This window comes from Stegastes partitus, unplaced genomic scaffold, assembly GCF_000690725.1.
Source record: "Stegastes partitus isolate 25-593 unplaced genomic scaffold, Stegastes_partitus-1.0.2 Scaffold179, whole genome shotgun sequence".
NCBI classification, from domain to species: Eukaryota; Metazoa; Chordata; class Actinopteri; family Pomacentridae; genus Stegastes; species Stegastes partitus.
The window spans coordinates 596,465-621,381 of record NW_007577910.1 but is presented as its reverse complement, the minus strand read 5'-3'; the positions used below and the strand labels follow the sequence as shown (position 1 = coordinate 621,381).

At 39.1% G+C, this 24,917-nt stretch overlaps 1 protein-coding gene across 1 annotated transcript in view; it reads left to right on the top strand.

The window, feature by feature from the left end:
- lama5 (laminin, alpha 5) overlaps positions 1 to 24,917 on the top strand; it is a 130,584-nt gene that overhangs the window by 49,586 nt on the left and 56,081 nt on the right. The window contains exons 3-7 of the mRNA XM_008280023.1: positions 1,232 to 1,349; positions 6,955 to 7,073; positions 8,102 to 8,272; positions 8,906 to 9,003; positions 22,187 to 22,302. Coding sequence (XP_008278245.1) covers positions 1,232 to 1,349; positions 6,955 to 7,073; positions 8,102 to 8,272; positions 8,906 to 9,003; positions 22,187 to 22,302 — 622 coding nt within the window. The remainder of the gene's footprint in view (positions 1 to 1,231; positions 1,350 to 6,954; positions 7,074 to 8,101; positions 8,273 to 8,905; positions 9,004 to 22,186; positions 22,303 to 24,917) is intronic.

Genomic DNA, 24,917 nt, shown 5'->3' with positions numbered 1-24,917 from the left:
GCTTGTCTTGTTTTCTTTAACCCCTCTCTGTTCCCCTTTTAGTTAATATTTATTTGTATCCTATTTTCCCGTGTGTTCAAAACCTTTCTTTTCCTTTCTCCACTTGCCTTTCCTCTTCTTTTACTGTATATTTCCCTTTATGTTTGTCACTACAATTTTTGTCTTCAATTCCCCTTCTTTTCTAATAATCTCCTTCACTATTGTTTCCTTTCTAATCATTTTCTTTCTTTTCTCTTCTTTTGAACCTTTTACATTCCTTTTTTTAACCTTCCTTTCCTTTTCTTTGCTTTCCTTTCCATTGTTTTCTCGTCCTCTCTTTTTTTCTTTTCCTGACTATTCTTTATATTAGGGATGTTCCAGTCAAGTCTTTTTTTTTTGCCCCTGACCTGACCAAAGCTATTATATATTTCGTATCTGCTGGTACTGAGTCCCAATCCAATACCGTTTTTTAAAATTTATTTTTTTAGATAATACACACTTACAGTACATTAAACTGACAAAAACAATTATGTTGCATATGCTTGATAACTGAATAGCTCTGCAATCAATTAAGGCTAAAAAAAAAAAAAAAATGCATTTCAGCATCCAAGTTGTGCCTTAATGTTATGCAGATAACCATGAACCTTGTTTTAAAGCTCTAGTAGGACACTGTCTGAATTGTAGTGTGGAGGTGATAGGATACACTGTGGCTCCAGTAGACAATAAAATTATATTAAAAAAAACTGTATTCTCTACATGAATGTCAGAAAATGTACAATAAGTTAGCTCTAGTACCTCTACTGTTTAATACTGTAGTGACTGGGGAGGGTGTTCACTCAGATTATGGGCAGTGAATGTCGGTAAGGAGAGAGCATTGTGGGGGTTTAGCTAGCAACAGGCCACCATGACAAAGATTCCTGTGGTGCTTCATGACTTCCAACCAGAGCTCATGTGAGACTTGGACAGCTTTTTAGCACATGTAATGGTATTGTCTTTGTGGCATAACTTTTGTGTCTGTCGGCTAAAACATCAATATCAGCACAGGACAAATGTCCACTGTGCTCGATTTTTGTTATTGTTTAACCATTATTAATTTATAACACTGCTGATTTTTTCTGCTTTCAAAATGAACTGCTATTTATTATCCCAATTACACTTGTTTCAGTCCATGAATCCAGACCTCACAGCCAGTGGTCCACACAAAGGTGACAATGTATTTCATGTGAATTTCTTCTCCTCTGTGTTCTTGCAGCTCTTCCATGTGGCCTATGTGTTGATTAAATTTGCCAACTCTCCCCGTCCAGACCTGTGGGTTCTGGAGAGATCCATCGACTTTGGACTGACTTACCAACCATGGCAGTACTTTGCTTGTGAGTACAAGTGCACATTCACCTACATGATAAGATTGGATCCAAAACGTGAAAAAATGGAAAATCAAACAAGTCAGATTCTATGAGTATCACTTCATGCTTTCCTAACCTCACTCAGGGTTGGGTTTAATTCTTTCTCTAATCTCAGTGTGAAACAGCAGCCCTAAGGGGGGGGCTCCATTACATCACAGAGCTGCCAGCTGATTGGCTCTGGCAGCTGTCAGTTCAGGTGGGCTGGAGGGGAATTCCAGGGATGTTTGCCAACAGGTCGCAGCTTGAGGTTTACCTGATTATAAGCGGCAGAAGCAGACGTGGTTTGGGTCAATGTGTATGTCTGTGTATGGTGTTCATGCATAATGACCTGCCATTAATTTGCATTATTGAAAACTGCTTCAGGTGCCAGAGTTGGCAGTGGTAGATAAGTTAAATCTTGACACTTTGATGGACGTCTTTAATTTCAAATTCTTTGATGTAAATTGGGCTGACTTTAATGCTAACAAAGCGCTTCAGCTTTCTCTCAGACTCCTGGTAAATATATACAACTGCAAGCGTGTATACCAATTTACTCACAGGGACTCTGCTTGTTTAATGCCTTCTGAAGCAGATGAAGGAGTCTGTAAGGTATCATAGATCATTATAAAATTCTCTTCATGCGAGAAGTATAAATCAAACAGTAGCAGAAATATACCTCTAAATAAAGGAGGGATTTGCAGCCTGAAACCTGCAACCTCATATTTTCAGTGTCAGCGCTTTGGAAAAATTTCAGACAGAATAAATCTTCTGAAGCTCGTTGAAATTTATCATTTGGAGTATATCATCAGATGCTGTGTGAACTTAAATCCAGTTTCTCAGCCCAGATGTGGCCTAGATTTGGCATTCCTGGATTATCATGTTCAGTTAAGAACGTGAATTGCTTGAGTAGATTTTCAGACTTCGAAAATCCATGTACATCAGGCAAATACCAGGCCAATGCTTGCTCTCTGTCGGTCCTCTGCCAGAACAAAGTGGAGCACAACTTGATTGGCTACCTTGGATCAGCTCCAATATCTTTTTTTTCCCCCGAAAATGTCCCCCGCTCTCCCTCCAAACATTGATAAAACTGCTAAAAACTCATCTACAGTCATCAAAAGCCTTAACAATCCTTTTGTAGTCCTCTAGTATCCCTGCTATGCTACACAAAGGCAAGTTGTTATGTTGGAGTAATGCAGCACACGTTTGAACCAGAAGCTGATCGTGTTGCGAAAGAAACCCCTGTCTCTTTTAGACTATCCAACTGCTTCATGCTGTGTTTTTAGGCATTTATATATATCACCATATAGATGTGTTAACAAGGTAAAAACCTTTTCACTGGAATTGGTCTTTTAGCTTAATGAGAACAGTAACACTTTATCAGTCATTAAATTACATTGTGACTGTAGCATTGACAACAGCTGAGGGTAATCAAGTCCTGCTTGTTTTCTTACGGTCAATGACCACAGATCCGTGAGCATGTTAAATAGCACAGAGTAAGTTAGCATTGGCCTTAAAGCTGTAAATGTCAGAGCTATTTGAGTTGCAGCTGCTACGGACTCACTCTCGAATGAGGTTGAATTTGACATCTGAACACTGTAAAATCACCTTTTTCTCCCATCTGAGTTGTGTTGTTTTCATGGCTTCTTTTTTTTTTCTTCTGTGCCAAGGACAACTCTGAGATTAACTGAGTCTAGGAATGTACACCGAGGCCTTCATGAAGAAACAATGTGACTTAACCCACTGAAGTCATGTCTCAGACTGGCCAACTTGCTTTCACAGTTTTAAAGACTTTTAAAAGGCAGATGGTGGCTAGATCAATCAGTCAGAATTCATAAGATGAGATTAATTTAAATGATTTCTGACTGCTGATTGCTGCTCCCGGATGTCAAAACTGTATTTTTATTTTTAATTCATCCTGTCATATGTAGTAACTAGTCATGTACTGGTAACATCAGTGAGGAAATAGCATCGCTCTAATCTCAACTGTATTTATGAAGTGCATCATAGTTGATGCAAAGTTCTTCATAGCACAGAGAGAAGGAGGCAAAAGCAAGATGAGAACATGGAAAACATTCTTTATTTTTTTTTATCATGGATGAGAGCCAGAACATCCAAGGTGCTGCTCTGCTGGGACGTGGGATTGCTTCCGTTTGGTTAAGGGTTAGTTGCTGCACCGGGGAAAGGAGTTTGTCCTAAAGTAACAGGTAAAATGGGGTGTGAGATGGACAGCTGGACTGGTGCAGCGTCAGCAGTAATGCAGCCGTCATTCTGGACTGTTGTGGTGAAGAGGGAGCTGAGCTGGAAGGCTAATTTTTCAGTTTACCAGTTGATCTACGCTCCAACCCTCACTGGAGGCCTTGAGCTCTGGGTACTCCTGAAAGAATGATGTTGCGGATGCATGCTGCTGAAATCAGTTTCCTCTGTAGAGTGGCTGGACTCAGATCTTGTGAGCAGCTTAGACATCCAGAGTGAGCTCAGACTAGAGATGTTGCTCCTTGACGAGGAAAGGAGCGAGTTGAGGTGGTTCATCTGATTAAGATGGCTTCTGAGCCCCTTCCTTATGGGACTTCCTGGGATCGTCCAACTGGATAGACCCAGAACTCTCTGAAGGGATTACATTTCATCTGGCCTGGGGTCCCATTGGGATCCCTTAGAAGGAACCAGAAAATGGATGGATTTAGATAATTTCATTGAGATCCTACCAAATATTTTAAGACACAGGATGATAATATTCAATTAAAGTGGCTGAATCGTTTACTTAATTTAGATCTTTTAGGGTTACGATCTACATTCAAGAAAAAAATGCCAAACACTGTCAAGTTTTAAGGACTGTATAAAACACACCTGAGTAGTTAGTGTATTCCAAACTTGAATACATCAATTGAATACACACATGGACAAAATTGTTGGTACCCCTCAGTTAATGAAAGAAAAATCCACAATGGTTACAGAAATAGCTTGAATCCTTCAAAAGTAATAATAAATAAAATTTCTATGAAAATTAAGCAATCAGACATTGCTTTTGAACCGTGGTTTAACAGAATTATTTAAAAAAGTAAACTCATGAAATGGGCCTGGACAAAAATGATGGTACCCCTAGAAAATACTGAAAATAATGTGACCATAGGGACATGATCAATCAAGGTGTGTCCTCTAATTAGCATCACAGGTGTCTACAAACTTGTAATCAATCAGTCGGCCTATTTATAGGGTTACAAGTAGTCACTGTGCTGTTTGGTGACATGGTGTGTAGCACATTGAACATGGACCAGAGGAAGCGAAGGAGAGAGTTGTCTCAGGAGATTAGAAAGAAAATTATAGACAAGCATGTTAAAGGTAAAGGCTATAAGACCATCTCCAAGCAGCTTGATGTTCCTGTGACTACAGTTACACTATTATTCAGAAATTTAAGATCCATGGGACTGTAGCCAACCTCCCTGGACGTGGCTGCAGGAGGAAAATTGATGACAAATCGAAAAGATGAATAATATGAATGGCAACAAAAGAGCCCAGAACAACCTCTAAAGACATTAAAGGTGAACTCCAAGGTCAAGGTACATCCGTGTCAGATCGCAGCATCCGTCGTTGTTTGAGTCAAAGTGGACTTCATGGTAGACGACCAAGGAGGACACCATTGTTGATAACAAATCATAAAAAAGCCAGAATGGAATTTGCCAAACTGCATGTTGACAAGCCACAACGCTTCTGGGAGAATGCCATATGGACAGACAAGACAAAACTGGAACTTTTTGTCAAAGCACATCAGTTCTATGTTCACAGATGCAAAAATGAAGCATATCAAGAAAAGAACACTGTCCCTACTGTGAAACATGGAGGAGGCTCTGTTATGTTCTGGGGCTGCTTTGCTGCATCTGGCACATGGTGTCTTGAATCTGTGCAGGGTACAATGAAATCTCAGGACTATCAAGGTATTCTATAGAGAAATGTGCTGCCCAGTGTCAGAAAGCTTGGTCTCAGTCGCAGGTCATGGGTCTTGCAACAGGATAATGACCCAAAATACACAGCTAGAAACACCCAAGAAGGGCTAAGAGGAAAACATTGGACTATTCTAAAGTGACCTTCTATGAGCCCTGATCTAAATCCTATTGAACATCTGTGGAAAGAGCTGAAACATGCCGTCTATAGAAGGCACCTTTTAACCCTGAGACAACTAGAGCAGTCTGCTGATGAGGAGTGAACCAAAATACCTGCTGAGAGGTACACAAGTCTCACTGACAGTTAAAGAAATCGTTTGATTGCAGTGATTGCTTCAAAAGGTTGTGCAACAAAATATTAAGCTAAGGGTACCATCATTTTTGTCCAGGCCTGTTTCATGAGTTTATTTTTAAAAATAATTCTGTTACACCACGGGTCAAAAGCAATGTCTGATTTTCATTGCTTAATTTTCATAGAATTTTTATTTATTATTACTTTTGTCAGTTTCAAGTTATTACTGTGAGCGTTGTGAGTTTTTCTTTCATTAACCGAGGGGTACCAACAATTTTGTCCGTGTGTGAGTTTGTCTCAGACACCAAAGCACACAACAGCAGTGCAATTATAACATTATTCCAACTTGATCTTGTTTACTAAGTTTATGCAACTCTTCATTGGTGAACCAAAAAGTGTCACATTATATAATGTACTTACTTATAATGTAAATTAGTTGTTTTTTTAAAAACACATTTTTCATACTTTTGGCAAAAATGTGCAAGTGAAGGCAGGAGCCACAGTGTAATGCATGGCCTGCTTTCTGCACAGACAATCACTCACTGTCCCCCCAAAAATGTAACCTCACCACAATGGCAAAATGTTAAAAACTACAGAAGCCTGCACCGTTTCTGAAACCCCTTATATTTGAAATCTACTACACAGTGAATGTGCAACAGACGCTTGATATTAAGAGATAGTATATTGCCAATTGAATTGCAATACTTGTCAGAAAAATTGCTATTACAAGTCAAGACACTGTGAATATCCATTATTATCTAAATAATATACAAAAATACTGTTGCTTGCCAGCGATGTGTGGGTGCCAGTGAAGTTGTGAAAACTCAAAGCAACAGAAAAAGAGAAGTGAAATCAAGTATCCTCTTATCCATATCGGTATTGATTCTGCTGTCTATATGATGTCTTCACTATTGTGTTTCTTACCCATTACAATAAACTTCATGTAAATAATTTTTTTTTTTTTTGTATTTTCAGTTGAATATCTTTGAGTTTTATCATTTATAATCAGCGTTTTTATGGCCTAAAAAGTTAAATGTTCAGAATGAGAGTTATGTTTTGTAGCAGGTTAGGCTTGAAGAGAGTTATTGGGGAGCTCTTGTAGTAGGTGGACACTGCTGTTTATGCATTCCAGCTGCTGTGAAGCTCCAGCTGAGGTGTGTTTAAAGAGGATTGTGCAGCAAAGACCTTCATCAAACCCTCCTCTAATTATCACACTGAGATGCGTCATTAAGATGCCACAAGATGGTTCACACTCCTGAAGTTTAACGCGAGGGAATGCGCTCATGTTTTTAAAGTATGTGGTTGTAAATGATTATAAGCTTTTCTTTTCTCTTCCCCTTTCTCTCACTTGTGTTTGTGTGCGTAGCGTCTAAGAGAGACTGCATTGAGCGTTTTGGACAGAGCACCATCGAGAGAATCAACCACGACAATGATGTCATCTGCACCACTGAATATTCTCGTATAGTGCCGCTGGAAAACGGAGAGGTGAGCGTATGTGCATATAAGATACCATCCGTGTCTTTTGATGTACAACAGAAAAAAATGTTAAATAATCAGTTATTCGATGGAAATTTAATTGTCATTTATTTAAAAAGCCCAATAATCTCAATTTTTCAGGCAAACACTCCCTGATTCTGACTATTTAAAAGTAATGATTAACTGCATGTTTTTTTTTTTTTTTTTTTATCTTATGTGAGAAAATATTTAAAGATTTTTCAATTTGAAGTTGTCACTTTGGACCCTGAGACATTGCAATGGAAATTCACAGTTTTCTTGCATGTTACAGATTAAAAACTGTAAAAATTAATAGAGAAACAAATGTATGCCTCAATTGGTAATGAAAAAAATAGTTAATTAAGCCCAACATGCTGCTATCTGAGTTGTTTTTGTTGAATGATGATCTCAATATCTTCCAAGATTTACATTCAAAAGACCCTCCCTGCATACGCATTTTTAAATCTCTTTGTTTTGTGTTTGTTGTTCTACTTGGAAATTATTAATCATTCCTATAAATGTGCCAAAGATTGCCCCTTTTTATGTCATTTGTCAGAAAATCAGTCCTGAAGCCCTGTCAACGTGTAAATTACTCTTGTTTTTCTAGCTCCAGCTGAAGCCGCTCTAGTGAGTAAATAATACCGTTGTTTGAGGGTCAAACCAGCTGGTAGGGAGACAATTTGCGAGTGTCTTACATGGTGGTGTAGTTAAGTCGTGGAAGAAAAGCTGTGTAAGTTTGAAAACTTTTTACATGCAGCTATATGACACACTGAATGAACTAAAAAACCCCAAAACCATATTATGGGCTCTTTAAATTATGCTTTGCAGATTTGTAACAGACAGATACAGTTAATAAATAATACTTAGAAAGTTACCTTGATATCACATTGTAAATATTTTGTGATTTGCAATGTTTGATGTCATGCCTCTGATGCTTACTGCCCTTTATCATGTTGTGATGTTCAGACTTTGACACCGTTGACTGTTGGTGTCTTTGTGCTTCCACCTATTTTTCCCAGATTGTGGTGTCTTTGGTGAACGGTCGCCCCGGAGCGATGAACTTCTCCTACTCTCCGGTGCTGAGGGAGTTCACTAAAGCCACCAACATTAGGCTCCGCTTCCTGAGAACAAACACGCTGCTGGGACACCTGATGGGCAAAGCTCTCCGTGATCCCACCGTCACCCGCAGGGTGAGGCAACACAGCAAAATAAAAACCTCACAGTCAATGACTTGGCCTTGATTTGTCGATATTGTATTCCTTTGCAATCACTGACTGCAGGACCACAAAATTTTTATTTGAATCTATTTAGTATTTAATATTAATGTGCGTTTGTAGCTACATACTTAATCTTCTGAACCCTGGGAGGTGACTGCTGTTAAATCAGGTCAAAAAGTCTGTAAGTTTTAATTCAGAGAGACTCACAAATGCAGCAAAGCAAATGAGCTGAGTGGAATGAGTAAGGGTCGGAAAGGATGCAAAAGGTTTTATACTGTCAGGGTTGGGAGGATAACAAGTTACCCGCTATCCTTAGCTCATAGCCCAGCCTCGATACAACCTCCAGGACTCTATACAATTCTGAGCTCTTTCTTTCAACATCTATCATCATCTCAAGTACAAGTAGCTGAACTTAAGGCCAGTAAATGAGTAAATGTACTTTCCACAACTGTCTTCATGCTTCATATTGACCGTGCAGGCGTGAGAGTGGTGTTGATCTACTTGTTTGATTATAGGCAAGAAAGCATGTCTGATGTTCCATTAACTTCAAACAATCAAACACATTGATGATACTAAATCATGCTGTGTGTTGTTGATTTGCTGCAGTACTACTACAGCATCAAAGACATCAGCATTGGAGGACGCTGTGTGTGTAACGGACACGCTGAGGCCTGCAACGCCAAGGACCCCAACGACCCCTACAAGTAAGACACAAACTTGAACTACTACTACAAACTAGACACACACACACAGAATCAGGGGATCATACTGTACTTTCATGACCCACAGACTTGTATACACAATAAACTGGACTGGATTTGTTAACGTGTGAGTGTGTTTGCATCCTCATCTGAAGTAAGACGAGAGGACATCTTGGTAAACACGCAGCTCAAAAAATAAAAATAAATAGATAAAAATAATCTCATTATAGTGACTTAGAGCAGGAGTTCTCAACTGATGGGTCGCAGACAGCTGGTCAAAATTAAATAATATACAATGTGCGTCTCAGGTTGGGCTTATTTTTTATTTTGAAAAAACTTTTATTTTGACAGGCCTGATACCCATACTTTGTTTGTTCATTTTAAGTTGGTGTTGATGTTGGGACGCAAGATGGCAAAGCACCCAGAGTATTTAAAATGTGGATTTTCATACTAGGGCTGGACCTCAATAGCCAGCTATTCGTTTGCTGTGCTGGAATCGGGATAACAATTTTGATCTCGAAATATTACCCCCCCCCCCCCCCCGCAAAAAGCCCATTACAAAATTCATATCCCCGGGCTATGAGTCTGATCTGAAGCACAAGGGTTTCAATTATTCGTGGCTGCGGTTTTACTCTGTTCTGTCTTTTCAGGATGACATATACCTGCATACCTGTAATGCAAATACGGTGCAAGATTTGTTACAACATGTGCGCCTTCTGGAAAAAGTAGAAGAGGGTAAAACCTGACATTTTAATGAGGTGAAAACTGAGAATGCATTGAATAAAGAAACACTAATCTCCAGCTTTTTGAAAGTAAATAAAATACCTTTGATTACCAGAGATTTGATCAAGACCCAGTTTCAAGTCACTTTGTGGATGGGTGTGTGTGTAATGTATGAGGTCACTTTAATGCCAGCAGTGTCAAATCTCAAGCAAAAAAGCAAAGACAAAGTGTAACTTGAGACCTGACATTACTTTAAATCTCTGTCAGGGGATTTTGGCTCTTTGAAAGGACAACAGCCATTGTTTTGTTTTGTTTTCCAGCTAATTTTGTGCACCTTTTCAAACTTACGAAAGTGTTGAAATTATTCATCCACATGTTGAAAAAAATCTGCAAGTTTAGTCTCAAAGTCAATACGAACATCTGTAGAGCAACGAAGCTGTGTGAAATGTGTTACAAGCACAGCTAGTTAGCTTGCATACGCTGCTGCACTAACAGTCAGGGAGACATGCTGTTTTAACAACAACTGATGTGACGTCTGATTCAGGGGAATCTTGAATTCAGTCCAGGTAATAGCATTCTTGTCCAACAACATGATGTATCAGGATACCGCATTATGAATTACTGCACACGTGTACCATAAATGAAGTCAGCTGAACCAGTAACGTCTTTATGTTTGTGCAATGGAGTGCAGAATTCGTAGTTTTTTACGGAATCTTGTGTAAACTGCTTATTTTTGGCCAATTTATAAATGAAATTTGTAGATAAAGCTAAGAGTCACATTTGGTAAAGTTTCCCAAAAAGGTTTTTTGGTTTCTGGCTTTGATCAATTTAGTAAATTTGTCTATTTTAGTACAGCTTTTCAAACCTCCCCCAGTGGGTTTTGGGGTTTAGAGGGTTAAAAAAAAAACAAAAAAAACGAAGGTGCAGAAAAGGTGCAAATGCAGGCAGGAATTTAATAAGCGACAGGGAGAAGGATGATGGGAAGAGGTAGAAAATTGTTGTTTTTCTCAGTGAATTCATGCACTTTAATGGGAGAGAAACTGCTGAGATGCTCAGACAAGGAAGTTGGAGGGGAAGACTTATTCTGTGATTACAACCTGCTTACAAATACACTTCCTGTCCTCTATTTCTTTGTATTGTTGAGGCAAGAAAGACAAGATGGGGCTTGTTTTAAAAGATATACTGTTGGCTGCGTGTGAGAGAATTTCCAGATAAGTGTAGGTCTCAGAAGTGGAAGTGGGCAGTATGTGATTAATTTAATAGTACGTGTGAATGTGTGTTGCAGATGTAGACTGTGTATGTGTGTGTGCAGCTTACGTACTTGTGTAGTTACCTGCAGGCGGTGGATTTTAAAGTAAGCCATAATTACTCTGCCAAATTAGTCACATTCACACACAAACACACACACAGGGACATAAATAGTCACATATCTGCCTATTTGTTCTCTGTCTGTCTTGTTCTTTGTGCGTGTACACACATGCAGTTTTGCTGTATGTCACTATGTTTTTTTCCTTCTTTTTCATATGCAAAACAAAAAAATCACACACGCATTACCACACACATCCTCGTACGGACTTGTTGAAGGAATCCAGAGACAGTCTTGTGGAAAGCCGCCGATGCAGCTCTAGTCCTAAACCACTCTTGTTGTTGAGTGATTTGGGGATTTTGGAGGAAAAGACGGAGAGTAGAGGGAGAGTGAGACAGTACGATGATGCGTTTACACTGTGACCCCGACATCCTGGAGATGTTTGAGCTGAGCTTTGATTGACAGTAGATAAAGAGGTACAGATGGCTCGGGGTTTGGTTGTTAACCTGGAGGTCGGGATCTCTCCTGGGGTGTGAAATAATATGGAGGGATGAAAGCAAAGAATGATATTACTGCTCTAACAATTAGAATTAGGAATTTTCTCAGATTTTTTTTTGTTGTTGTAACTTTAAGACTTTAACTTTAGCTGACTGTTATTTTCTTGAATTATTATTTATTTTCGACTGTAAAATCTTGTATCTCTGATTCAGGTTGAATTTCTTTGATTTTTGGTTTTACTAAAATTTACAAAACCTGGAGCTGACATGTACAACACTATTCCAAGTGTCCACAGGTGCTACCGATCCTGGAAAATAGGTGACTCTATATACATATAAATAATTAACTGCTTACATTTATGATTTGTTTCCATACTTGTCACCATCTCCGCTCTGTGTAAACACAACCTGCAGTTCAGCCAAAAAGTCACAGATTTTTTTTTCGTCTGACTGTTGGTTGCAGCTGAGTCACTAATGGCGTCATGGTTGAGCTGAGATTATGCACAATCTGGTGACTGTTCATAACACATGTAGAATAAAGGGATTTTGATCAATTATTCCATCTTTTTGCTAATATTTCATTGTGTTTTTTGTTCAATAACTTTCAGGAAGTAAAAATTCAGTGCAATATTTCCTACTTTACACTTTCTTGCTCTGATAAATCATGAAATTTTGTCAATTTGTTTTGAAAGGTAACATGCATTTAAACATTTCTTTGATTATTTGTTTTACAAAAAGGGAAAAAAACCCAAAACAAAACAAAAAAAACACTAGATCAACATGTACAACATTTTCCCAAGTACTCACAAGTTACTAATACTGGAAAAAATGTGGCTCTACATACTATAAAGATTTACCTACAACATCTTTAATTTGTTTCTGCACTTATGTCCTTTCTGCTCCATGTAAACACTGCCTGCAGTTCAGCTGAAAACTCTCAGAATTTTTATCATATGAGCGTTGGTCCCAGCTAAGTCACTAATGCCTTAACAGGTTTGTTTTGTTTGTTAGTTTTTAAAGATAACTTGCTTTTCAAACATGCCACTGGGGTTGGAGGTTCAGAGGATTGAATATCCTTAAAAGCTTGTTCTGACAATGGATTGCAAGAAGTCAGCGCTGTGTTTTGATGGGCCACAAGCCAAAATACTGACGAGGATGAAGACAGAATATCAGTTTTAAAGAATTCAACTTGAACCAATGAGATGACAACAACAACAAAAAATGTAGACATGCACTGATAAATCAGACACGTGGAAGGATGTGAAGAAAAACAGTGAGGAAGGAATTTTAAAAATGATGTTGATATATGAGATGGTAGAATCAGAAATGAAAAGTGGAAGAAAAGGATAGAGATGGAGAGAGATGGCATTCTGCAGTGAGTGAAACATAACAAATTAGAGACCTAATTTGAAACCCTTTTTTTCATCCTCGCATAAATAAATTTTACCTAACTTCAACTCTGTTAACAACTGTGAGTTCAGAAACTGTCCTTCACAATGACTCGGACTGTTCTACGCTTTCTTTGTCATAATGCAGGCTGTGTTCTGTGTCCTCTGAACTGCAAACTGTTGAGTTTCTGTCAGTCGATTTCTGTAGTGCAGCTGCAAGTCGAACCGTTCATCCACCTCCTGCCTTTAAACACGGAGCTCCAGTCAGCAGAGCCGCTGTCATGTTCAACACACCTGCATGATATAACAGCGTTAAACAAAGCTCGCTGCTGTACATTCCTTCGCTCTGACACAAACCAGACAGAGAACCTCCAAACTGTTTGATGAGGTCAGGAGGGATTTATTTGAATTCCTCAACTCGTGTTGCCATCAGTCAAACACCTGCCTGCGTGAAACAAGTGTAAGTGTAATCTGTATTCATTCTTTCAGCATTTATGTATCTCATTTTAAGAGTCTTTTGATTAAAATCGAATCCACATTGCAGCAGATCAATTTACAATCCGGCCCTGTTTAAAATACCTCAGTCCCCCTGAATTACATATTTATATCCATCGCAGGACCACGGCTATGACTGTCTGAATGCCAGCTACACAGCAGAGGGCTACTTTAAACTGTTTGAAAGGCCTCATATCACGGTGATTGCTTTTTCCGTGAAGAATAATCATTCTTTTATGTGTGAAATGCCCAGATGAGTCACAAATTAAACACTGTCTGTCTCTTGAAGCTCAGTCTAATCTTTGGTAAAGACAAACAGCTTTGCCTAGAGGTAAAATCCATCTAAGGCTGTTTTTTTTTTTTTTTTTGCCTGTAATTTGTCTCTGATAAATGCAGCCTTTAACTCTGTGATAATTTTCAAGCAAAGTATGTCTGGATTGTCACTGATTTTCACACCGGAGAAATGACTGCAATAAAAATAACATCCATCCATCCATACACCGCTTAATCCTCACTAGGATTGCGGGGGGGCTGGAGTCTATCCCAGCTGACTTAGGGTGAAGACAGGGGCACCTGGACAGGTCGCCAGTCTATTGCAGGGCTACACTTGGAGACAGACAACCAAGCACACTCACATTCACACCTACGGACAATTTAGAATCACCAATTAACCTCAACATGTTTTTGAACTTGTGGGAGGAAGCCGGAGAACCCGGAGAGAACCCACGCTGCACGGGGAGAACATGCAAACTCCACGCAGAAAGATCCTGGTGCCTCCACCGGGACGCGAACCGGCGACCTTCTTGCTGCGAGGCAACAGTGCTAACCAACTGTGCCACCTTGCAGCCCTATAAAAATAACATGCAGATTGCAATTTTATTATTTTTTTTAAAGTTTTGAATGTGGAACAAGGGCTGCAAGGTGGCGCAGTTGTTGCCTCGCAGCAAGAAGGTTGCCGGTTCGCGTCCCGGTGGGGGCACCGGGATCTTTCTGCGTGGAGTTTGCATGTTCTCCCCGTGCAGCGTGGGTTCTCTCCGGGTTCTCCGGCTTCCTCCCACAAGGTCCAAAAACATGTTGAGGTTAATTGGTGATTCTAAATTGTCCGTAGGTGTGAATGTGAGTGTGCTTGGTTGTCTGTCTCTAAGTGTAGTCCTGCGATAGACTGGCGACCTGTCCAGGGTGTCCCCTGCCTTCACCCTAAGTCAGCTGGGATAGGCTGCAGCCCCCTCGCGACCCTAGTGAGGATTAAGCGGTGTATAGATAATGGATGGATGGATGTGGAACAAGAAATTAACCGTGGTTTATTTCTATTCAAATGTCCCACTGAGCCATAATCAGTGTGTCAGTGAGTTAGCATGCACCAGGACCCTTCAACTGAAGCAGTCATCATACATTTTATCGTTTATTCCCGTGCTTGTCCTACTTTTCTGTCATGCTGTATTTCCATGAAAAGCCACTAATAGATAAGTAAGAGGAAGTATTTGTGTAGCTACTGTCATTTTTTTTGTTCATTCAAAAATATTTGCTCGACTAAAATCTGTAGCCTTTCTTACTTTGTGGATTATGAAGTGCACATACGTCAGTCCACAAGACACAGTATAGAGTTGAAATCACTTTAACAGATTTATGTACTACATTCACTCAGGAACACACTGCAACTCTTTAACTGCAGTTCCTTCCTCCTTTTTTTAAGTTATTGTACTGACACCTCCCTGACACCATAGGAAAAAGTCTGCTTTCTCTTGCCCAGATTCATCCTCAATTACTATTAAATACGTACACGTGCACACGCTCCAGCTATGTTAATGAATAACCCAGATGTGGCTTCAACTCTCGGAGCTGTGATCCTGAACTGAAGGTGATGCAGCAAAGTGAAACCAAATGGGGCTGAACCTAACAAACTCTGACCAAGCAGCCAGCTGGCAACAATATGATCCAACATGTTGCTTACTGAAGCTGTTTTTTCTTGTTTTGTTTTTAGTATCCCTCCATTGTCAAAATCAAAAGTGAAACCTTGTCATTAGACCACTAATGATAGTTTATAATTTTTTTTATGTCATCTGCACTGGTGACGACCAAGCTGGAGGGATTATGCTTTCACTTTGTCCATCCATCTGTCCTGTTCTTGTGAACATGATATTACTAAAAAGAGATTGGCTTCAAATTTGGCACAGTTGTTCACCTGGACTCCAAGGTGAAGTGTTTAGATTTTGGTGATCAACTTAGTAATTATGACAAAATTTGACAAAAATATCCTATATGTTTAGAGATCTAGAGACCGATCCAGTATGTGCCGATACTGAATCCCAACAGGATGCCATATACCAAGATAATAGACATTTTTTATTTTTTGTTTGGGCTTTTTAGCCTTTATTATAGTTGCAAGTGGAGGGAGAGACAGGATATATGGGGAGAAGAGTGGGGGAAGGACCTGCAGTAAATAGTCATGGACCAGACTCGAACCCATGCCCTCTGCATTGGGGACTACAGCCCCTGTTCATGGGTCGCCTGCCCAACTCGTTGAGCTATCCGAGCGCCCAATACACATTTAAAGTACATTAATTTTGTTAGCATGAATCTAGTGTATATGCTTGAGAGTTGAGTAGCCCTGAGTGCATTTGGAAAAAAACATGCAATTCTTCATCCCGGCCGTTCCTTAATGTTACATAGGTGGTCAGGAACTTTGTTGTAAAGCTCTGGTAGAGTGTGGAGGTGAGCTGTGGCTCCACAAGCTCCAAAGGTGACAAACACCGGAATTCCGACATGCGTGTCCGAACATATATTTTAGAATAGCTGTTCCTGGTGGTTGCACCAAATGAAGCCACTTCTTGTTTATTACTGTTGTAACCCGAGAGGGTGGTTATCTGGACAACGGGCAGTTTCCTGTTGGCAAGCAGAGAACATTGTGGGGGTTCAGCTCGTAATGCACCATCACGACCAAGACTTCTGTAATGCTTAATGACCTCTGGTCAAAATCCACGTATTTTAGACAAACCAGGGACAGGAACAGTGTTTCTACATTCTGAGCTGACACGGCGATCCAAATCATGTCTCTGCCGACTAAAACGGCAAATGTCCACTGGCTCAATTTGTTGTATCGATTAACTACTGATTGATAATGCTGCCAAAAATGACACAAAATTTGCATCACTAATGTTCTGTCACACATTGTGCTCTCCATTTACCACTGTTAAACAAAGAATTATGGTTAAAGTGGATATCGAGCAGTTCAAACATGCCTTGATCTGCAGTGATCGCAATCTTTGAGATCGAATTGGGACTTCTTTAAACTGAATAAAAAATGAAGTGATGACATTTAATATTCATTAGGACAAATCCAGACAGACATGCATGTGAAGTGCAACTTAAATAACTGAGGAATAATTCCAGTTATCTATGTGATTTTGAACTGAAGTTAAATTCTACATATTTACACATTGATTACATGAATTTTTAAATATATGCCTGTGATTTAAAACAATGTTAAATGTTTACAGTTCAATATATAAGCTATGTACAGTAAGACACATGACACTTCCAATAAATATAGGCTATCTGTATATTTACCTGTCATGCATGTAATAGTATATTCACTCTTCTTAGAAAACCTCTGGTTACTTTTTCCTGTTAAACCTCTTCATTGTTCAAATGACATCCACAGTATAAACACATTCACCTTACAGAGAACATACTGGAAGTCACAGCAGCCCTTACCTTTCACATGTATTCAAGCATGCAGTAACACAGTACAGTGTATACAGTACTAGTGGTTTAATATTGGTGCCCAGTGCATTTTCAAGACATGAGTATCATTGTGCTTTATTCCTGTAATATTCTAAAATCCCTCTAATCCCACAAAAAGGGAGTAAAGCCAGACTCCAGAAATTATCCTCGTTCAGGAAGCACTGTGTATTTAGGTCGACTGTACTCTTCATTGGCTACTCATCATTGCACTATAGACACGTTTTGCTAAACTGCTGTACGTTCTCATGGCAGTATAAACACTTTCTGCAGTATAAACGTAAGTCAGCTTACCCTGAGGGTTCCAGAGAGACATTAAAGCATGCATACTGTGTGAAATCTAAACTGCACAATTAGAGCCATTTGAACACCTCTGTGTATTTTCAAGTTGGCTGAATTAAACATAATTGGTTTTGGAAGATACTTAAAATGTCAGACAGATGAGCTCTGCAACAAATTGTAGTGTTTAAGAATTAGTTAAGGCTGCAAGTACCAAATTAGAGGCATTAATATATTCTAGCTGAACCAGTCGTGCCCTATAAATTAGTTTAGCTTGCTTTTGTGGTGACAACTCATAGTACATCATCCAAACTTTCCACTGTATGCATGAAGTTGGTCGGAATTCTACAAGCAGCCTGTAAGAAAAGAATTAATACGCATCACATTTTTTTCTCTGCGTGATGAGAGGCATGTGAAAGTTACAGACTGTTGAAATACAGAGGGGTTTGTCGAAATGTATTTATTTATGCATATTAGGTGTGTTTTTTCTTTCCAGCATTTTGAAGCCCTCGTAACTTCATAAGTACAGGAGAAACAAGACATTTTCAGGGCTTTGATCTCTGTAATCAAATCAGTATTACATCCACTGCAGGCCAAAATCTCATCAGCATGATTTTTTCTTTAACCAAATTTGAGCATCAGTATCGTGCGATATTGTTTTTGCAGAACCGCATTAGTTTGATGTTTGTGACATAGGGTAATAGAAAAAAAGTCATTGATACATTGGGTATGTTCTCTGTTTTCTAGTTATTCATTTGGACAAAACTTCATTTTGGGTAAATTTTTCAGGATCGTATTACTATCTGGGATAGGTTCACTTTATGTAGAAGGACACAATACTGACATTTGCATGGGGGACACAAAGTTATGTTGAATTCTAACACATTCCTTGTTTAAACACACAGCTCAATGTCTCACGCTGAACTCTGATGAGCTTCTGAAAGATACAAATTTAAACACAGATTGGGCTTTTGGAGAATTATTGTCAGTTATCTGAAGCCAATCCTGTGTTTGACAAATGAAGCTAGAATCTTCTAGTCAAGTTACAGATGTGTTAGTATAATATCACCTCCTGGTGCATCAGCCAAATTTCAGAGAAAGAAGGAAAAGGGGATTGTTTTCTGATCCCCATAAAATACAAAAATTCTAATAATAATGCAGACATTTTTTAAACCCATGATTGTTGGTCCGACAACTTCCTGTGCAATGTAGTGAGGTGAAATGCTTTTTTTTTTTTTTTTTTTTTTAACACAAAGACATTATTTTACACATTGTATGTGCCGTTGATGTCAAACTATTCAGAATTTCAAATAAACGTAAACGTCAAATTGAGCTTTCCAGTCCTGTGAGTTATGAGCAAATTTAATCTTCGTCAGCCAGGGAGTTGTTGGTCCACAACTAGCGATAAAAACCAGGAAGTAGTGAATTTGAATGGAAACCGTCCATTGAAAGTCATTTCCTAAAGTGTTTGAACGGCGTAGATTTGCAGGAAAGGAAATAAAAAAGGGATGGAGAGCCAGTGAGTCAGAGGAATGCACAAGGGAGAGCAACTTAAACTGTGTGTGAGAGAGCGATATTGTGTGAATGAATGAATCCGATAGTAAAGGTGAAAGCTGGAAACACAATCAAGTCTGTTAAAACACAATACATGCACATGTTATCAGCAAAGGCCAGCATGCAATAAAATACCTCCCCATGGCAGAACGGCCATAAAAAAAACAAGACCTTTAAACAACGTAAATGGTTAAAATACTTGAATAGGAACTCACTGTTAAAACATCATGTGGTGCCAGAAAAAAAAAAGAAATGATTATATGGTCATATATACCTCACAGCCACAACTTTAAAACCAGATGGTTGTTATGAGTAGTATGGTTATCACATTGTAAAGGCTCCTGTCAGTGGGTGGGATATATAATAATTCTTAGGTAGCATGTGGACATTCAATTCTTATAGTAATGTGTTGGAAGCAAAAAACTGTGTTGTGTAAGAATTTTGAGTGACTTTAACAAACTGTGATGATGAGACTGGGTCAGGGCATTTCCAAAACAGCAGGTGTGGTGGTGTGTTCAAGTATGCATCGGTTGAGAGCTACCAAAGGTACCAAAGGTAGACTGAGGAAGGACAACCAGTGACAGGGACAGGGACAGGGACGCCCAAGGCTTACTGATGTGTTTGAGGAGTGAAAACTTGTTTGTGTCGTCCAATCCCACTGAGGAGCCATCAATAACACTGACAGTGGACCATGAACGTCAGAACTGGACTGTGGAGGAATGGAAGCAGGTGACCTGGTCTGATGGCTGGATGCATGTGTGTCCTTTACCTGGGAATAGTTTTCAGTGACACTTGCTCAATGTTATACAAGGAAACTTAACTTAAACATTATTGCAGACATTGTTATCAGCAGGATAATGCTCCCTGCCACCCTGCAAACATTGCTCAGGAATGGTTCAAAGTGTTGACTTGACCTCCAATTTCCCAATCGGGCATCTGTGAGATGTGCTACAACAAAGAGTCAGATCCATTGAGGCCAGATCTTAACTTAAAGGATCTTCTGATAATGTCTTGGTGCCTGATGCCACAGTACACCTACAGAGGCCTGTGGAGTCCAGGCCTCAGCGGGTCAGAGCTGCTTTGTTGGCACGAGGAGGAGCTACAAACACAAGACAGGTAGTTTTAATGGTTGTGGCTTATCGGTTTAAACCCAAATTTGAAATAAAACTAGAACTCACAACTTAAAAAGCACAAGAAGAAGTACTTTGCTTTGCAGACAAAGTTGGGTATTATTGTGTAGCTTTGTGTCTTATCTCTCACCTCAGTTTATTCAGTTGCTTATTTTCAAAGCGCTTGCCAGGTTTTTCTAATGTAAGTCAAACCGTGGGTGGTTCCAGGAAGCGGTGAGTTCGTCCATACAGGTACAAAAAGGGCTTTTGCATCATGTTTCATCAAAACAGAGCGCTTCTCACTCAGTTGTCTGTTGGTCACCAGCTGATATCATTATGTGCAAAGGAGGTGATCAAACTGTCTTACCTCAAGGTCCTTTCGTTTTCTGGACCTTTTACTGTTTCAGATGATCATCAGCAGATGAGAAAAACTACAATGTAATTTCCATCAGTGCCTACAAATAAATACTTGCTGAACTGGTGTTGAAAGTAGCATTCAGGTATATCACCAATCTGTTCAAATGTTAAACCAAAATTTTTGAAGAACATGCTTTTGCTTTGTTGTCATGAAATTTATACTTTCAAAATAGTTCCACAATACATTGCAGTGTGCAAAACGTGTAAGGGTTTATAAATTCATTATGAATCTACTGTGTGCCAACAGCCCTTTAATATAAATTAAGGTTGCCTGAACTCTACGATCCATTATTACACAGCTCGGTATCTCTTTGCACACTAACTGATGGATGTATTTTACTTAAGCAAAATGATCTTGTTGTGCTGGAAACCTAAACAGCATATAGGTGTCAAATTTTGTTTGGTTATTTCCTTGATCTCCTTTAATGATAGGTTCACAATACACAACAGCCTAAAACAATAATAAGGTTCCCATATGACCACTAATGCTCGGCTCAGATTAGAGGAGTTTTAAAACCTTACCTGGTTTTAAAATCGGGTTGCGTCACAAGGAGAAACTTCACAGATATTCTTGTCTTCAATCTCAGACATGCACACAACACCAAGATATTTTTAAGAATACTGTGCCACATAGGTCAATCAGGGGGTAATGCACCACCTCACATGATCTCATTGGGAAGCAGATGTAAACCAAATGGAGACTGTGGTCCAGCAAGTTATTGTAACACTAGTAAGACTTTGCAGTGAGAAAAGCATAAAAGCTAAATAATGATCAATTGTGGAGTTTTTGACGAGGAAACTTATTCAAAACCTGCATTTCTAGCATCCTCCTTCTAATTGTGCCAACAAAGTATCCAGCTAAGGTTTGTGCCGATATTGGATAAGTTGAAAGAATGCCTCGATCGACCCAGACCCCGATCTTTAGGGTCGGATCATCATTCCTATCTGAAGCTAATACTGCGTTTGACAAATCAAGTGAGAATCTTTCAAAGTTAGAGATATTTTAGTATATTAGCTCCTGGTGTTTCCTGGGAGCTGGAGTCGAAAGTGTGTAAGCAGTGAAATGATTGAAATTAAACTTCTGTAAAAGGACAGAAATAATGTGTTTGGTGATTTCCAGAAGATTTTTTTCCTTCCTTTTGATCACACTTCTCACTCCTGTGACTCCAGTCCTCAGTGTTTGTCTCTCTTTGACCAGTTAAGAGGACTCAGAGATGAGAGAAAAGCATTAGGAGGGTTTTTTTTCTCCCTCCCTGCTGGGTTTTGGCCACACTCTGCAGGCAACAGGTTTAAAGAGTAATCCGATTAAAAGCCGGGGTGAAGCAGTCAGCCTCAGTCGATGAAGGAGAAAGATTAACTCTTTCATTGTTTGGGGGTCTATTTCCACTTTTGTCTGTCCTTTTCACTCCTTTTTGTTTGTTTGTTTCTTCCTCTCTCTCTCTCTCTGGGATGAGAGTGGAAGCACAAGAGTGGAGGAATGTGAACTTCTGAGGAAAGTTCAAATGATGTTTTACCCTAAACACAATGGGCTGAGATAGGTACATACCAGGTTTTTGCCTTTTGCACATCTGTGTGTGCTAAACTGTTTGTTTGAGAAGTGAAATAAAACTCTCTATAGCTTCATCTTTTTTCTTTTTTTTTTTCCATTTCTCAAGCAGCTGTTGTTATTGCTTTCAGGTTACAGTGCGACTGTCAGCACAACACCTGTGGCGTGTCTTGTGACCAGTGCTGCCCCGGATACAACCAGTTGCCGTGGAAACCGGCCACGACCTACAGTGCCAATGAGTGTGAACGTGAGTATGGCCCAATACTATGCGCCGGCACACACGGGGTTTAATCACTGAACCCTGCAGAGGAATGTGTTTCATGTTTGGGTTCAACAGAACTAGTTGGCCCTAATTTAATGAAGCTGAACAGACAAATGGGCTGCAGGGCTGCTGCTGCTGCTGCTCGCTTCCCTTGCAACTTTCTCACATTTCAGTGGAAGGAAATGTTTCAGGATTTTGTGGTTAAAATGCTCAATGTATTTTAAAGATATACATTCATTCATTCATTTATTTATACTGCGAGATTGCTCTCTATTTCAAGATTTAAGAATCTGACTTTATGTTCCACAAATGGTTTTGAAAGGTTTTGTAGAAAGTTTATTACTGTAATCTGTATTTCAGAGTTACAAGGTGTTTTGCAATAAAGGGCGACAATAAAATATTGAAGAACAGCAATGAAACTTTTTTTTGAAAAAGGCAATAATTCAGAAAAGATAATAAAGCATTAAAAGGTGCCAAAAACCCCAAAGCATCAAATGTTTGCCACCTGTCAGTAGTAAAAATAGAGCTCAAGTTCCTTTTAATCAATTAATTTTAATTCAATTTTATGTTCGTTTTTATGTTCATATTTCATATTGAATGTGGAAATAATGCTTATATTTCCTGATTCATACATATTGACTCCTAAAAATACAAAAAAGTAGAGTCAATACTTCTAAAGTTTGAATTGACAGGGATGCAGTACTTTTGGAATTAAGATATAGTACACTTGCACTCATTCTGATTGGCTACTGTCAAGTATTTTATCAAGATTCGCAGCTAAAAGCTTTGATCCTGCCCAAAAACAATGTCTGACTGTTCCCCGTTTGAGACTGTTGGTATGAACTTGGTGTTATCATAACTCCGTTTATATTTACACATGAGAGCCATCTGTTATCAAAGCTCTAGTTATATTTAACAAGAGCCAACATGGATATCACAATGGCGGAAAGTTCACTAAAGGTCAGCATGATACGAGAAAAACTACAGAGAATGAGATGCAGGCACATTTTTTGTTATAGTAGTATGGTGTAAGATGAGACCGTTCACACTGCAGTGAGAAGTTATCCTCGCAAGATCTAATGAGAGATGTGACAGAATAAAAGATTGCATTTCCAGTGCCTTTTAGCCTTGAGTTCACCTTTAGTTAAGTTTACCAACCAAACAGCACATCAGAGATGTCGTAGTTCGAGGACTGTCATTCAGTTGAAAATGTCTGTTTTACTGTGTCTGGCTTTGAAGTATTTCAAGTTCAAGTAAGGAAAAACTCAAATGTGCCTCAGCCATGAGAAAAACACTACACTATCATGCTGCAGTCAGAGCTGGAGGATAAGGAGCGCTGGTTTATTCAACGGCACCTCTCAGGCGCTGAGAGTCAGATAAGAACAAAAAGCTATCAGGGTTTCACTGGCTGTGTGTGGAGTGTAAAAGTTTGTCTGGGCTTTGAGCTCGTGTTCTTCTTCTTAAGTATACAGTTCTCTTTCTTTAATCTTCTGGTAGATTACAGGGTCTTCTTACTGAATGTTTACATGTAATGTGCTCAGGTTAAGTGTGGGCCATTGGACTTTGGTGACACAAGTGGAAATTAAGTCATTCAGTTGGTGCTTTCCCAAATTATTTCTTTGGAGTGATTTTTATTTTATTAATTTTTTTATTTGTAGTTTAGTCAGTGATAGGACAACACAATATATGTTTTCAGCCATGACTTTACGATGTGATTACACATAATGATAAAAATAAAAATCGTGGCTCCACATATCAAAAATATTTTACTACTTTACTCCTTAAGTCTATCACTTACATTTTGAATTTTACTCCTAAATGTATCATGTAAACACAGCCTGCAGTTCAGCTCAGTTTTTGAAATGAGGCTGATGGTCACTGAGTTGCTCTCAGTTGTGTTGAGGAGCTCAGAATTTTTAAATTTTCTGGCTTATTGCTGTTTTTGGCGAATCTTTTAATGAAACATGTAGAATCCAGAGATTTTGTTGAAATATCTCAAACTTAAGTTTATATTTGTTTAATGTTTCTGATGGAACCTAAAGTAACACATGTGGAGGTCATGGAGCACCAGAAAGTTTAAAATCCGCCGATCATGTTTCACAGTTCTATTAAGAATGATTTACTGAGCCTAAAAACCACCAGACTGTAATCAGACATTAAATAAACCTTTTATGGTTCAGAAAACATCCTCAGCCTTCCTATCTCGACTTCAAACCATCTGATAAGTGACTTTCATCAAGTCTTCCTGCAGGAAACGATTCAGCCTGTGTGGTTGTATTAATCACAGCTTCTCTCATTTCAGTATTTTTAATTTGTTTGGAAACAAACACGTGATATATGATCCTCGGCAGTGTGTAATCTCCTGTGCTCAGTGAACACCTGCCAGAGGAGACGGGTTTCAAAACAGCAGCTACATTTGAAGTGACTTCACAGAGCTGACTGAGATTAATGTCTTGAGGTTTCAAAAAATGTGTTTTTTTACTTCAACACTCGATTAAACTGCTGCCTACATGCTGTACTTACTAGTTGCTGCTAACTAACTGCTTGTTTTCCTCTCTAAAGTCTTTCCCCTCATTTCTCCTGCTCTGCTGCTTCTTGTC